This window comes from Volvox carteri, assembly GCF_000143455.1.
Source record: "Volvox carteri f. nagariensis unplaced genomic scaffold VOLCAscaffold_38, whole genome shotgun sequence".
Lineage (NCBI taxonomy): Eukaryota > Viridiplantae > Chlorophyta > Chlorophyceae > Chlamydomonadales > Volvocaceae > Volvox > Volvox carteri.
The window spans coordinates 683,287-698,870 of NW_003307581.1; the positions used below are offsets into that span (position 1 = coordinate 683,287).

General features: G+C 58.7%; 1 protein-coding gene across 1 annotated transcript in view; it reads left to right on the plus strand.

The window, feature by feature from the left end:
• Positions 1 to 15,584, plus strand: part of VOLCADRAFT_94591 (uncharacterized protein) — a gene marked incomplete at both ends in the record, with an annotated part of 32,850 nt that overhangs the window by 11,344 nt on the left and 5,922 nt on the right. Inside the window, 18 exons of the mRNA XM_002953729.1 lie at positions 367 to 389; positions 886 to 1,001; positions 1,351 to 1,586; positions 4,426 to 4,463; positions 5,745 to 5,758; positions 6,139 to 6,209; positions 7,957 to 8,075; positions 8,338 to 8,426; positions 8,908 to 9,052; positions 9,268 to 9,631; positions 10,607 to 10,836; positions 11,650 to 11,872; positions 12,269 to 12,390; positions 12,549 to 12,659; positions 12,781 to 12,963; positions 13,389 to 13,466; positions 13,669 to 14,377; positions 14,823 to 14,969. Of these exons, the coding sequence (XP_002953775.1) occupies positions 367 to 389; positions 886 to 1,001; positions 1,351 to 1,586; positions 4,426 to 4,463; positions 5,745 to 5,758; positions 6,139 to 6,209; positions 7,957 to 8,075; positions 8,338 to 8,426; positions 8,908 to 9,052; positions 9,268 to 9,631; positions 10,607 to 10,836; positions 11,650 to 11,872; positions 12,269 to 12,390; positions 12,549 to 12,659; positions 12,781 to 12,963; positions 13,389 to 13,466; positions 13,669 to 14,377; positions 14,823 to 14,969 (3,018 nt within the window). The remainder of the gene's footprint in view (positions 1 to 366; positions 390 to 885; positions 1,002 to 1,350; positions 1,587 to 4,425; positions 4,464 to 5,744; positions 5,759 to 6,138; positions 6,210 to 7,956; positions 8,076 to 8,337; positions 8,427 to 8,907; positions 9,053 to 9,267; positions 9,632 to 10,606; positions 10,837 to 11,649; positions 11,873 to 12,268; positions 12,391 to 12,548; positions 12,660 to 12,780; positions 12,964 to 13,388; positions 13,467 to 13,668; positions 14,378 to 14,822; positions 14,970 to 15,584) is intronic.

Below are 15,584 nucleotides of genomic sequence, written 5' to 3' on the forward strand. Positions count from 1 at the left end.
GGGGCGCTCGGGAGGGAAGGCCAGGGTGAGGAAGGACGGTTGGCAGGGTGGCCCTATCCTCCCCTCCGCCCGTTGCCCTAGGAACAGTACACATACATAGCCATCTCCAACAGAACCACCACCACCACCTCTGCTCTGACTGTTCCATGCGCCCGAATAAAACGAAAAAGTGAAGTGAAGTGAAGTGAACTGAACTGAGAGAGCCGCATTCTTAGATCCCCCCAACACACTAAGAACTCCTTTCCCCTCTATCCCCCCTCCTTCGCGCACCTCCTGCTGTTCCGCACCCGGGTGCCGCACTTCGCGCTCTTCGTCGTGTTGCTGGTGCTGGTGCTGGTGCTGCTACTGCTGGTGTTGGTACCGCAGCCTTTGGCGTCCTTATGTACCAGGTGCGCGTGCGCGTGAATGTACGTGTTTGTGGAATAATAGCACAGCTCCTTTTCCATCCCGCTTTTCCTTGCCCGGCATGTTGACATGGAACTATGGTGTTTAGCCGTATGTGCTACCTAAGGCTCTTCCAATTGCAGCTATATATCCCCGGCCCCCTCACGCCTCCTTCTGGGCATCGGGTGTTGTTTCTTTGTCTTAGGGTTGTTTAGGGGACGCCCGTGCGGGCGCAGCGCATGCATGCAATGCCAGGCCTATAAACACGTACGCATGCACGCACATGATGATTTAGATCCCCCCTCACCGTCAACCTGCCTCCCTCGCCGCCTTGGTACCCCCGCCATCGTCCTCCTCTTCCTCATCACTCCATCATCATCACTCCATCATCATCACTCCATCATCATCACTCCATCATCATCACTCCATCATCATCACTCCATCATCATCACTCCCATCATCATCACTCCAGCCCAACCCATCTGATTCTCTCCACCCAAGGTACTATGCGGCATGAAGGTGTACGACAAGACCATGTCGGCGTCAGCCATTGCCAACGCCGTGGCGCACCGTATGATGCGGCCGCAGCTGCCCGCCTGGGTGCCCTTCAACTACAGGTGTGTGTGCGGGCGGTGCGCTTTTACGAAGTTGGGACAGTGTGTGCGGGTGGCGCGGGAGGTAGGGAGAGGTAGGGGGAAAGCGGGTTAAGGAAAGGGGGGATACAATCGAACTCGGACGTGGTCCAACCGCAGGGACGTACCCTCCCTCCCACCCTCGCCAAGGGACAGGGTAGCGGTGTTCAGGGCGTGCTGGGTATCGCCGCCACACGGAGAGGGGAAAGCGCTGCGAACATGTTTTCCGTGGGGTTCGTATCGCTTGCCATCCCTTGCTTTGCTGTATCTCTATACATCCACCGCCCCACCCCTACGCCCTCCCCCCCACACACACACACCATCCCGCCTCCAGGTCCCTTGCTCAGGCCTGCTGGCACCACCTCCCTTCCTCGCGACCCACCGCCGACGAGCTCGTGCGGCACCTGGAGCGAGCACTGGAGGCCAAGCGGGCGAGCAGCAGCTACTCATCCCACACAGGAACAGGCACCGGCACCGCAGCCGCCACAGCCGGCGCCTCAGCAGCAGGCAGCGCCGGCCGCTCCCCGCAGCCCAGGCCGCAAGCCCCCGTCCCCACAACCGCAGCTTCAGGTACAGGTACAGCTGCGGCAGAGCCCCATGAGCGCTGAAGGAACGAGAGACAGGCATCAGCCTGGTGCATGAGAACGTGGCAGGGGCTGTGTGGCTTCTTGGGGTGGTGGGGACGGGGAGAAGGGTCACGCGGGGTTGGGGTTGGCCTGTAAACATGGGGGTTGAGGGGTGGGGAGGGGAGATGGGAGAGCTCTCCCATTGGCAGGGGGGAGTGACTGGGCGGTGAGGTGACCTCCTCCCTGGATTTATCGCTGCCCTGGTTGTGTTGGAAGGGGCTGGCTGGGGCGAAATGGCGCCAATCTTGCCGTCGCGGTAGCCGTGATGCGGGGGGCCCGCCGCCCCGCCCGCGTGGCTGCTGCGTGCACTGCGCGGGATCTCGCGGATTCGGCACCGGTTCACGGGAGCAACTGCCATGAACCAGAACGACAATAACGACAACATTAACGACTATGACATTAAGAAGATGAAGAAGAAGAAGGAGCCGCTGCGTTGGCCTCTGCGCGCAGGGGCTGGCGGCCCCACCCCCCACACCCCGTGCGGTGCGGTTCTGCTGCGGCCGCTGCTGCTGCCTCGGGTTCTCGTTGCCTTGTTTCCGCAGTAATCCTTCCTCGTGGTGAGGGAGCTACGTGTTCACTAAGCATCATGATGACTGCATGGCACCCCCTGCATTACCCCCGTAGCATGGGAGGGGGAAAGTGATTCATCTGTAGAGGCTGGCATTGCACACCCACACCCACACCCACACACACACACACAGAAATCCGCATCAGACACATAGATACATACATATATACAGACACTGGCTCGCGCGCGTGTGTGCGTGCGTATATGCTCGCAATGGGCGGCTTTATATCCCCTTATGACGCCTCACGGTGTTATGGTGCATAGCACAGCAATGGAAGCTCTCAATTTCCTTATTTGATGCGGCCGTAGAAGCAGTAGTAGCAGCAGTAGTCGGTGGCGCTGCACAGTGCGCTCTGCTGCTGGGTTGCAGAGGGCAGTTGCACTCCCTGCTGGGAGGCAGGAGCTCCTCAGCATGTACACACACACATACACGTCTTCGTGTACCACCATTTCCAGTTCCCTCATCGCGGCTCAGATCATAAAAGCACACGTATTGGCGAAGGAATGCGGTAGGTCATATGATGGCTTGGACGGCCAGCCGGACGCGCGGTGAGGCACTGGAGAGACTGTACATGTTGTGTGTGGTGGTGATGTGGGGACCCCGATGGGGTGTCATGAAGAACCGCCATCGCACTGAGGTATTTGTGGGGGCCCCGGAGCCATTGCTGGTTTTTGGTGTGTCTATGCAGACATAGGTGTGTCTGTGCGTGTATGTGTGCGTGTGTGTGTGTGTTTGTTTGTCTGTACGTGTTTGTGTGTTTGCAGCGAACTGGGAACCTTACGAGAGTGAGTCTGCGTTTGGATGGGCTGAAGCGGGGTGGGTTGGTTGGTTGCGGTGTGAGACATAGGAAGAATGGGCAGCTGGGAGCTCGCATTCTCTTGTTGCATATTGGCAGCCATGCACACGGGTTAATGGTTACTGGGACGGCAAAGTGGCTTCGGGCTGTTGTGCTGCTGATTTTCGAACTGCTCAACTGAGACGGCCTGTTTTTAGAAAGGGCTTTTGTCAGGGGGTGCAAAAGTATATGCTGTTGTGAATGCGTTTGGCTGGGCTGGGCATTGAACGGGGTGTGGTGAGGTGGGGTGTTGTTGCTTGGTGGATTGCACCGGGTATAGCGGGTGTGGCGGCAAGGTGAAAATGCGAAATGGCGGACGTGATAAATCGCCTGGGGTATTAGCGCGGACTTGGGCATGGGCCCACATGATCATCAAGGTAGTAGTGGTGGTTGCGGCCCCAGCGGGCTGTGTGCGTGGGTCTGTGTGCGTTTCGATGCATGTGTTGCTCGGTTGAGCACCTCACGCTGCTGCCGGGTGCGCGTTGGCTAACCAACCTGCTTCAGATTTTTGCAAACAACTGGAAAGCACAATGCGATCTCGGCGCAGTGTGTTGAAGAATTGGGTTGCGTTGCTTGTGTTGTGGGTAACGATAGGAGGTTGCGGAGTGAGTGGGAAGGTGGGGGGAAAGGGGGGCGTGGTCGGTGTCACTAAGGGGCCCGGCGCTGCACGTGGAGGAGGTGGCGGCGTGGTGTATGCAAGCATGCGGGACGCCCGCCGTGGTGTGCACATCCACACAAGGCACCACCGATGCCGCGCGGCGCGGCGCAGAAAATTTCACTGTGATGTGGAAGATGTGAATAAACATGAACCAAAGAGAGGAATATGCTTAGTTTTGTTGCCTGCGGGAGGTTGCTTCTGCCGCATTTTATCAACGTACGCGTTTGTCTGTCTGCATGTATGATGTGTGAAACAGGGGGGTGTATCTTCGCCCGTGGCAGCTACCCTGCGAAACCCTGCCTTCCCCGGTATTTTCGGGGCACCCTCATCCAGTCACCCTAGTCAACTTCTCAGTGGATCGCTCAGGTTCCGCACCCACCACCAGCATCCAACGGAATCTGCCGGGTCGACAGCGGCCCAACTCCGTTCCTGGTCGGCTCGCAGGTTAACTTTATCCCAGGTCACCACCGTCCATCAACTAGGGGCGCAATGCCTTCCACCATCGGAAGGACTTTTGACCCTAACGGGTATCGATCCCGGGATCTCCCGGGGGCAATGGTCGCGCCTTACCCTATGTATGTATGTATGTATGTATGTGGTTATGAAGGTATGTATGTGAGGAGCAGGTATAAGTAAGACGGATTGTTTACCAGTACACTTTGAGGATCGTACAGCCAACCGCTTTACGGCCGTGGTGGTGGTAATTGCGGGGCCCTGCCAGGCTCAGCCGTGGACCAGGATAGGTCAGAAATCCTACAGGTGCGGCGTATCATCACTCGATCACCCTCTTCCCCATACTTCCCGGGCCATGTCTGCTGGTCCGCGGTCTGCATGGTGCATGCACGTATGCCTGTTTTTAGGATTTACACTCGCCCTCCTGCCCTCCTGCCCGGCTGGGAATCCTCATTAGCACTGGTTGCCAATGGGTTCGTACTCAGCTGCCGTACGGCGGCGGCACATGCTGTTATCTCGATGATGGCGGGGTGCGGGACGATGCCTGTGGTCACCGCGTGGTGTTTGCTCTACCGGAGTGCGTGCTGCCATATGGCGCCTGCTTTGCCAACACTCCGGTAGACCTTAGGATCCGGACGTATATGTGTGCGTATGTGTGTACGTATATCTATGTGTGTGCGTGCTTGTAGCTGAGCGGCGGTAGTTGAGCAGCATGCAGGGCGCAGCGGCAGACGGGAAGGCAGATGCGCGCTCCAGCTGCAGCGAGCAGCAACATAAGGGAGCTAGGGCATTGCTAGGGAAGAGGAGGCGGTGCAGAATTGTCTGTGGGGGGTGGGAGAGAGGTTCATCGATGGATGGCCTCCATCCCGCCCTCATGCGGGCATTGTGCGACCTTAATGTGGCCGCCACTGCGCCGCGCGTGACTGAGTGTCTTGCTCATATGGGCAGTCCCACACACACGGGCTTCGGTCCAGAGCGCATTTGTGCGTCAACTATTACTAAGATCGCAAATAAAGAGATCCTTACATAAATATTGTTCTCTGTTATCCATATGTAGTTCTCTGGTGTTTGAGTACACCCTGCCGCGCTGTCACGCTTGCCTATACGTTTTTTTCGCAGAGCAGGCTCGGCACAGTTTTACCCCTTCACCAGCGTGTTGCTCGCTGGCTGCGGGGGGGGGCGTCCATCGCGGCTGCTGCCGGCCTCCATAGCCGTGTCTTTTCAACCCCCCCAGCCGCTCCTACCTATTAGGCACTGTACTTGAGGCTTTTGCGCTTGACGGTGATGACGATGGGGACTGATGATTGGCAATGATGTGTTAATGATGATGGTGGTGGTGTTGATGTTGCCTCAAATTTTAAGGTTTGCAGCTGCTGCCCAGCTGTTTTTGAACTAGCTTGGGCTTTTCAGGGTATTATGATAAAAGTGGCGATCGATTTGCAAGCAGGTTCGAGTACCGGAAAGGCCGGCAGATCGAGCCAGTAAGTCTGTGCTTGTGCTCAGGAGCAGGACGGTGCGGTCCGGAGGTGAACCCCCCCCCGGGCTGTCCTCCCTCCCTCCCGCCCTCCCTCCTGACGCCTGACATAGGATGGCAAGCAAGGGTTCGTCGAAAACAGTAGTGCGGATGGTGCCACACAAACACGGCAGGAGCGACAGCATGAGCCGCCCTGGCTGCCTGTTCTGGAGTCGAGGCCATCTACGCTGCCTGAGAGCCCATCCGCTTCTGCTGGCTGAGTCCCTCCGGTCGCTGTTCTCTGTGCAAAGCTTGGTTTTTTTATGTTTTAATGCCATGGTTGGCCGGTTATTGTCATGGTTTTGTAAAGTATATAAAAGTTCGGCCGCGGAGGTCAGTTGCGAATCAGTTAATGGTGGCGCGTTTCCGGTGATAGTATGCATCGGGAGGCCAACTGTCATCCCCTGGTTGGTACCTGCTTGCCTGCCTGCTGCCTGCTGTTGCTCCGCTGTGTTGTTTTCCTTGCAGAGTTTCCGGAACGTTGATGGTCCTTCTGGCGTCCATTATGAAAGAACTTGTCGCGGCAGGGCGTTCCCCGGGTGGGATGCCGCTGGTTTACCTGCGTGTTCGTCTGTCTGTCTGTATGCATGGTGTGCGGGTTTGTAAGTTCGTTGTTTTTGCCTGCTTTGCGGTATATTTGTACATCCGGATTCCGGGCGGGGCCTGTCTGTTCCCGGGTTACCGTAGGAGGGGCATTTCTCGGGTTGCTTGCGGACATGTGCCACGTCTCACAGCCATTCCCATTGTACGGGTGTAGAGCGCAAGTCAGTAGAGGTGGTTATTGAGCTGTCGGTACCGCTTTGCGTGTTTCCATAAGACTTTACTTGGTCAGTGTCACGAAGGCAGGCAGCGCTCAACGGCACAAAAATAGCCTGAGAGGCTATTTGTATGCCGCATCGATTACCGCTTTGGCGCAGTGACATTTTCTGCTGAGGTTTGCGCTGAACTTCGCGTGCTGTGCTGTGTTGTGCTGTGCACGCTGCATTACGCTGTGATGCAGTCCTAGCCGTCTTCACCCTGGTTTGCTTGATAAGCCCAGTGGGACCCTGGGGAAGGGGGTCTTGTTACATGACGAGATGATTTGCGTGTGGTTCACATGCGGAGTGGATTGGGGCAGTACTACAATGAATGAAGGAATCTTTGTGCCGTGCATGGATCCCGGCAGTAAATGTAACACATGAAAAAAGGACGGTGGTCAAGGAAGGTTGGAGCGGTGGCAATCGTTAACCAGCGCGTGATCAGTCACTTCAGACCGAGAGATTTGTGTGCCACATTGGTGGTGTTCAGCAGTTGCAGTAAGTGAGATGTCGGCTTCTACGACATTCGGAAATGGCGAAGGCCACTCTGGAGTTATCATTCTTTTATGCTATTGTATGCTTGGGCAGCCTGCCTGCTAAGCCCAACCTCGCTGCGTGCAGCTTAATCGACCGCCAGCATCGAATTTCTGACTAGTAGGCTGCAGCCTTTGTGCTACCTGACCTTTCTACGGCTCCCTCTCCTTGCTTCCTGTGCGTATACATTTTGCTACGTAGGATTAGGATTTCCGCCCAAGCCTGGCTGCATGTGCGGCAGCAACCTTTTCGTTTCTTTGTAGATACAAATCTATGCTCACGCCTGCGCAAACCCATTTAAATTTCTTGCCGTTGAAGAAGTCACCTGGCTGCAAACTAGGCAATCGCATGATTTAAACCTATCCAGTGTAACTCTTAGCGTAAGCTATATGGAAATATCTTTGCATCTAAAATCAAGCGGTGTAATTAAAGAAACATGGTGAAGGTAGGTCCGGTTACAGTTATTATACTGCAGTGAACTTAGGTACGGGTTCCACGGTCTTTGAGCAGAAAACGATTCTGTTGTTTGTAAACTGAAACAGCCATAATCTGCAACTATTTACCCAAGGAATGCTGGGCTCCTGCGTTGCAATTCCTTAAATTGCCATGTAGAGCTTAACAGGTCCAGCAGACAAATCCAAATCATTACAATCTAAGCTTTTTCCAACGGGAAATGCGATTTTTTTCATGCCTGCTGAACGGGCAAGCCCGGAAGCCTGCCGAAGAAGCATTGTGGCTTCCCAAGCCAGACAAAAAGGTTCAAAAGGAACCTCCGCGTTATAAAATTACGTCTAAAGTCATAGAAACCGACTGCACCAGCGGCAGCGCAGCTCTTGGACCCATCATACCAAGTAGTGATGGAGGACACACCTTGGTGAGTGCCGTGCGCCTTGGAGTAATGAACACAACGGGGTCGCATGGATAGGAACACCACGCCGCATCCGTAACTTTGCAGGGCAGCGAGGCCTTTATCAGGTTGGTCCACCTGCTGTCTACTACGGAAGGTGGATGGTGGTCAGCACTTTCGGAAGGATGCCAAGCGATTTGCGAGTGCCTAGGCGCAGCTCATGCTTGGTAAGTTGGACTCGCACACCGCATGATCGACTATTACGGCACGCTGCGTGGTCGACTATGAACGAAAAAATCTCTTATAGGCATGATCTCCTCATACCCTATGTATAGAGTCGTGGGACCGGGTGGTTTTCGCCAACTTTACCGTCAAAACCGTCGAAGGCGTACCCACAGTAAAGACGACCTGCGATTTCGCCCTTCTCTCCTTGCGCTGTCCCCCTAACCTGCAACCTTTGGCATCTAAACTACTGCGTCGGCGCCCCAGCCTAAAGCAGACGGTGCGCACGTGTGTACCAGTACAAACACCCCCCTGGACGTGCGCCCCAGGCCTCCGGGGCTGGAGTGGCCGTGCGGGTGCGGTTGCGTGCTGCCAGCTGCTATGAGGCACTGCCTTCCGCATCCAACGGCAACGGCAATCTGACTAAGAAGACCGGCTGGCAATCACTGTATCCATAGGGCCAGGCGAGGACTATCGTCTTTATGCTCCTCGCCTCGCACTGATGGGCACCAAGAGATACATATATATGCCATAAGGCACCCGCACCCACATCCACACCCACATCCGCACCCACACCCAAGCTAAACTTTCTTGCAACACTCAGCTGGCTGCTGTCAGCAGTCGATTCATGTGATTCTTTTCCTTCTGCCTATGTAAGTGTAATTTTCTGGACCCTGTTCGAGAGTTGCGCCCAGGGCCCTCCCCTCCCCTCTTCCGAATCCATCTGGGTTATGACACCAAACAGACGAATCACGCGAAGTCGCCCAGGACCCTCATCTCTTCCGCGACCTCACACCCACGGCCACGCCTTCCCGTCCGCTTCGCTTCCCTTCGCAGCATCTTTGTGCTGAGCACGGCGGACTTTTGGGCTGCAACGGCTGCCTGTGCCGGGTTGGGTACGGCATCAACGGCGGGACGTGCCTACAGTTCCGACCCGCGATTCAACGGGTCGGCGCCGGCCGCCATCCTGCGGATGCGACAGGTGGGCAGGAGCTTCGTGCGGCTTGGTTAAGGGTTCTATCACGCATGGTACGGCAGGCAGCCAGCATCTCTTGGGCCAGTGCGCTTCTGGCAATGGTTGCGTACGGCGCTGTACGGCATGCTCAAAGCCTCATGGATAATTGCGTATTGGAAGTCATCTCTCTGCCCCCCACCCCTTGCCTCCTCTTCCTCCTCCTTTCATCCCCTCCTCCTCAGGAGTGCCCCTGCCAGTCGCTCATGTATCGCAGCGCGGTGGGCCTCATGCCCTCTGGGGCCGCACCTGCAGCCGCACCACCAGGAGCCATAGCCATAGCAGCTACTGCCAGCACACCCACCACTGCTACAGCTTCCGCTGCTACGCTGCCCCCCGGCGCCGCCTCAGGCGCAGACGGGATCGCAGTCAGCTCTCGTGACAGCGGCGACACGGCGCCCTCCCACTCCCTGGAGCAGCGGCCCGCGGAGGACCTGCCCGGGGACTGGCAGATGCTGTTCGAGGAACACGGACTCAACCAATTCGCGGCGGTGCTGTGGACGACGGAGGCGGGCGAGCCTGTGGGGGTGCTCAGCCTGGCAGCGCAAGGTGTGGGGCTTGTGGGCTAACGCTGGGAGGGGTCGGAAGTTCGGAACAGTGGGGAGCGACTGCTCGTTCAGGAGGATGAGGCGGAGGGGTATGGACGCGGGTGGAAAAGTTGGCTTGCAGGCAGGGAGCGTGGGGGCGGGGGATTGGTCGTAAGGCATGGTATGGGCACAAGTGTTCAATGCTCGTGACGAACCTGACATGGGCTGCAGGTGCACTGGAGGGCCGTAAAAGGGAGTTAAGTAGGGGGAGTTCGCATTGGCTGTAGTTTCTTCGAACTGGGTCGAGCTGCCCTCAAGTTATTTGTTTAGAAGCGTAGTGAGCGTAGTGAGCGTAGTGAGCTGGGCGCGTTAGGGTTTCGGGGAGGGCAAGGCCGAAAGGGGTCTAGCTGGGAAGGGGCCCGGCTCCTTCGGGTTTGACTGATTTGGGTTTGACCAATCTTGTTCAGACCGATCTGGGTTTGAATGATCTGGGTTTGACTGGATTGGGTTTTGCTGGGCTGCACTGGGCTTGAATGGGTATGGCTACCTAGATTATGCCCAGCTCTAGCTGCGTGTGCTGAGAGTGATCCTAATGAACCGTGGTTGAACCGTGGGTTTCTTACCGCTGCTGAGGGTAAGTGTCTCGGGGGACGTGTGTGGGAGCTGCCGAGGTCCCCGAGTTTTGGGGACTGGGCCGTAAAGCTGTCGAACTCTGCGTCCCCGCGCCCTGACGTGCCGTACCTCACCTTGCCGCACTTCCCCCAAGCCCCCTGTTTGGCGCCCTCTTCTTCCACCTCGCACAGAGCCTTGGTGGTGTCGTCCTGAGCACTACCTGTCGCTTCCCCCTTTCCTAAGTTCCTCGCGTGTGGTCCCCCGCTTCCATTTTTCCCTATCCTCGGCCGCGGCCCCCTTACCATCCCTCCCCTTCCCTCCCCTTCCCTCCCCTTCCCTCCCCTTCCCTCCCCTGCTTTCTCCGCCTCTCGTTTGTCTATTCCAGGCCCCGTCCGTCCCCCTGGTTGGACCCCCGAGGCGCTCCACTCCGCCGTGGGCCTTATGTCCCCCCACATCCGAAGGGCCCAGGCGGTGCTGGCGTCACCCGCGCTGTCGCAGCTGCATGCGGCGGCCACATTCAGCGACCTGGTCAACGCGGTGGCGGAGGCGGCGGTGGACGTGGCGGCGGCGGTGGCGTACGTGCGGGGACAGAGCAGGGTGGCGTTCATAGGGGAGGTAAGGCACACAATTGCCAACAACACCTTTATCACCGTCACCATCATTAACAAGAACAACAACATTTATATCTGCACAAATACAAAGACACACACACACACACACAGGCACACAGGCACACCAACAGATGAAATCATTTTCCTAACAGGCCCTCATGGGCATGAGGTCACGGAGAGCATCCGAAACGTCCTCGCCGCAGCAATTGTTGGCCGGCAGCGCCCGGGGGTCGGTCGTGGCACCACGCCCAGCGCCCGCCCACTGAGTAAGCGGGAGACCCCCCTTGGGCCCCTGGCACGAATCCGAATGCTCCGAGGGGATATCAAACCTGCTGTGAACCCAGACACCCACCCGGGCAGTCGCCACGCCGCTGCACGCTGCACGCGGGCCTACTTACCGCTTGTGCCTTCATTAGACGTGCCACCTGCAAGGTTACCTTAAAGGTACCCTTCATCCGTCGGCTGTCGCTGTGCATGTTTGAAAACATGCTCGCGCGCCCACGCTGCCAACCCAGTGCCCTTTCCCTTTCCGGAGCGTGGCTCAGTCCCTCTTCCTTGCCCCATCCCACCCCACCCCGGTGCTAAGTTTAATAGTTCGTCTGCTAAATCATAATCGATCGCTTTTACATCGCTGTTAAATAAAAGCCACGGTCTAAATAAAGGTCACGCAATGTTTTATGACGTGGTCGATATGCTGATAGAGGATTAAATTTCAGAAACATCTAGACGAATTTTTATCGAGTTGCGCCACGTCACGAGCCACGTTACGCGCGACGCCACGCAACACGTCCTATTTGTCGGTTTCCCTCCCGTACAGAACATGGCCGTTGCCGCCATCTTCCAGCAGCAGCGGCCGCAGCCCTCCGAGGGAGATCCGCTCGCCTCCGTCCCGCTGCTCAAAGTGCGGCGCAGCAGCTGCGACTTCGTGATGATGCCCTCCGCGCTGCGCAAGTCCGCCACCACCACCACCTTTGCGCGCATCTCCATGGACGGACTCACCACGGGGCCGGGGGAGGCCGAGCGAGGGGGCACCATTGCAGGTGTATGTGTGTGTGGGGGGGGGGGGATGGGGAGGGGAAGCGGGGAGAGCAGGGGGGAGGGGGAGAAAACAAAAACACAAGTGCGTGCTGACAAGAATGCTACACATGGCAAGTACTACTCGCAAAAGGGGGAGTTGGCTTTGCAGCAGAGGCGTCCCTCTGGGTGAGAGGACCCGAAAAGGTGATTTACTGGAAGAGCATGTCCATTGTACACGGCGCGCGGCATGTGGCGCGCGAAGGGAGGCGCGGGGACCTGGGCCGCCACCACCGCGCCTCGCCAAGGCGTCATGCTGTCCGGCCCGGGAACCTGTCTGCCTGCTTCGATGCTGGCAGACGGCAGATACCGCCGTGCCGGCATGTGTGTGACTGGCGCGTGTGTCTGTATGTATTACGCAGATAGCTTGAAGCGGGAGTCCTGGAACCAGCGGCATGGCAGCACCACCACCACCACCACCGCCACCAACGCCAACGCCCACGCTTCCAACTGCAATGCCTCCTTCACATTATCGTTTCCAAAGGTAAGGATGAGGATGAGGATGAGTGTGCTTAGCCAACGAGACGTTTGTTGTAATGTGTGTGTGTGTGTGTGTGTGTGTGTGTGTGTGTGTGTGTGTGTCACGTGCAGCTTCCCTTCGTAACCCCGTCCTCCCCCCTCCCTTCCCTAACCCCTCATCAGGGCCCTCCCTGCAAGGGGCACACCCTGCTGCTGCATCGCACCCTCCTGGATGAGGCCCTGTCCAAGCAGGTGGCTGGTCTGTGTATTGACGACTGCCAGACGTACACGGTGGTGAGCTGCCGTGGAAAGAAAAGGGGAGGGGGCTGTGTGCGTGTGTGTGTGTGTGTATGACCCTCCGCCGCGAGATTACCGGATCCCCCTCCCTGGCCCCCGCCTTCCCCCCGCCTCTCAGAGCATGAAGGCCTACCCTCGCGACCTGGTCCTCTCCCGGGGCGCAGTCATGCCCCTGTCCCTGGCCCTGGCCACCATCAGCGGGGAGAGCAGACCCAGAATGGCGCTGTACGTCACGTACGGCACCAGCCTACCCAGACCACTGCTTCAGGCGGTAGTGCAGGAGCTGCAACAGCTGCTGCAGGTGCTTTGAAGAGGAAGGGCTTGGGTGGTGGGGGGGGTGGGGGCGGGAGTGAGGTACACAAGAACACAGGGCGCCCGTGTTGCTCAGGTTCGTTAGGGCAAGCAAAAACGCAGTGGGAGGTCTCCCCTCCGGTTGGGGACCCGGAGCGCAAGTAGCACAGCGTTGCGTCGCATGTGTCCAGCGATACCCGGCCCTGCCGCCAAAGAGAGGGCTTTGGGCCCCGTTGAAGGAGGCGGCGGTGTGCCCACGACGTGTTTGTGCGTGTTCATCTATCGGCTTGTGCACCGGTAGCCACCGCTGCGCACTGGAGCATGGCGTCCGCGTGCCTGTTGAGCGTCCATCCTCTTCATTTCAGCGTTACCCGCAAAACCCAACCTCTCCCCTCCTTTCTCTCCCCCTCTCCGCCAACCTCCCCACCACACCAGGCCATCCTGCCCGTGATAACCTCCAAGTTCAATGGCATTGTACGACCGGAGTACCACTACCTGGTTTCCCAGTTGCAGGTGGGCGGGTGGTGGTGTGGGGTACGGAGGGGCTGTAACGGGAGAGAAGCTAAGGGATGGAGGCCAGGGTTGTGCGGGCGCCGCTGCCCCGGGCCCTCACTAGGGCTTGGGACGAGGATACGCACACGGAGCCGGGGCCACAGCTGCCGGGGCCTGACGCCCCCCGCTGCCCCGCTGCCCCGCGGCGTCCTCAACACCCCAGGACGCTACACAGCGACGAGGCAAACCCTCCGCTGCCCAGGCCTCCGCCACCGCCACTACACCCTCCGGTGACCCCCTCGACGAGCCGTACGACGGCGGAGGTCCCGAGGAGCAGCGCGCCTTGTCGTTCATTCTGCCAGGTGACGCTGTGCCGCCGGCGCTGCCGTCCCTGACACCCAGCTTCAGAGCAGGCGGCGGCGGTGGCGGTGGCGGTGGCGGGGACCGGGCCTCACCGTCCTGTGCCCCGCCTACGCCAACGGCTGCAGCGCAGGCCCAGCCGCCGCGTCCCAGTGGCGGCCAAGCGCACGTCGTACGACCGCCGTCGGGACCGTCGTCGCCGCCGGCACCGTTGGCGCTGCTCACCTTGGCGCACTTCACCGGCGGCGGCAGCCAGAGACCAACGTTGCCATCCAACGGGGCGGCGACGGAGGGCGACACGGTTGCGGCGGCGGCGGCGGCAGGCGCAGCGGCTGCTGGTGCGGCAGCCACTCGGGAGCCGCTCGAGGGTGATATTGACCTGGACTATCCGGCGCGGCGCGGCTCCGCGGCGCATCTTAGCCGGTTGGCCTTGGCAGCAGGCTTGACAGCTGAGAGCAGCGGCCGGTCCCAGTCGGCGTCGGAGAGCGATGCGGCCCAAACCCGGCGACTGCTTCCTGGTCTGGCCACACGCAGTGTTTCCTTCCACTTGGAGGCGGCCCAGGTGCCGCGAGGTAATCAAGATCAAGATATGTGACACACACACACACACACACGCACACACAGATCGTGAAAACACACACGGATCAATAAAACTCACACACGGGGTCCAGTGGGAAGGGAGGAGGTTCGGGGAGGGGTGAGGAGAGGAAGGGAGGGTAAGACGAAAGGGCGTCTTGACATGGGGGAGAGGGGAACGGGACGAGGAAGGATAGGAGGCATACTGGCTGGGAGAATAGGTGGAGAGTTGCGAAGGCCGCGTTGGCCCCTTGAGACAAGCTTGCCACCGTGTATATAGGCAGCCCCGGGGAGGTTGTCATCCATCCAAAGTGGGCTTGAGACTCTCCCGCGGCGCCTCACTATCCGGATTCCCCCTCCACCTGTTTCCCCTTTGACCTCCATCTCCTTTCTCCTTCACTTTTGCACGTGCCTCCCTCCCCGCCCCGCCCGCCCCTCCAGGCGCCTCCAAACTCGCCCCCATCATCGCCTCCATGCACGACCGGCTGCGAGCGGCTCAGGCGGTGCAGATGACCATATCGGGGCGCTCAGAGGCTCGGCAGCAGGATCTGCGGAGCATCAAGTTGCTGCAGGAGATTGGACAGGGAGGTGAGAAGGAGCGGGTAATGGGGATTACAGAGCGGGACGGGGTGGGGCGGGGCTGCAGTTGAAACATAATACTAACTGATTCCCAGCGGCCGTAGCTGTGGCTGTAGCTGTGGCTGTAGCTGCAGCTGTGGTTTATAGCTGTGGAGCCAGCGTCAGGACAGGCTGTGCCCGTGTATAGCACTGTTCCCAATTAGTGCGCGGTGGAAGCGGAGGAGGAGGAGGAGGAGGACGAGAAGGGCGCCGGCCACCCTGCTTTTCTGCCTCGGCTGCTGCCCTGTGCATGTGCTGTACACGTAAACCTCGCTTCCCTCACTTAAGCCCTGCGGTTGTTGTGGTGGTAGTTGCTGCCTGTGTGGCGATATGGCGACCTCGGGTAGCGTGGGAAGTGGGTATTCGACCGGAGTCCCCCCGGACCGTGTCGATGTCCCAGTCAGGTTGGTGTGTTCGTGTCCGGACCTGCTGCCGTACCGCCACCTGCCGTTACTGTTACCGGGCCCCGGCTCTGCATGGCCCTGACCCCGATGTCTCACCTGAACTGATTCTGACCACATAACACGATTACCGCGCGCTGCTCCGCCTCCCCACGCGGACCCCCCTTCGTCCTCACACGCACAT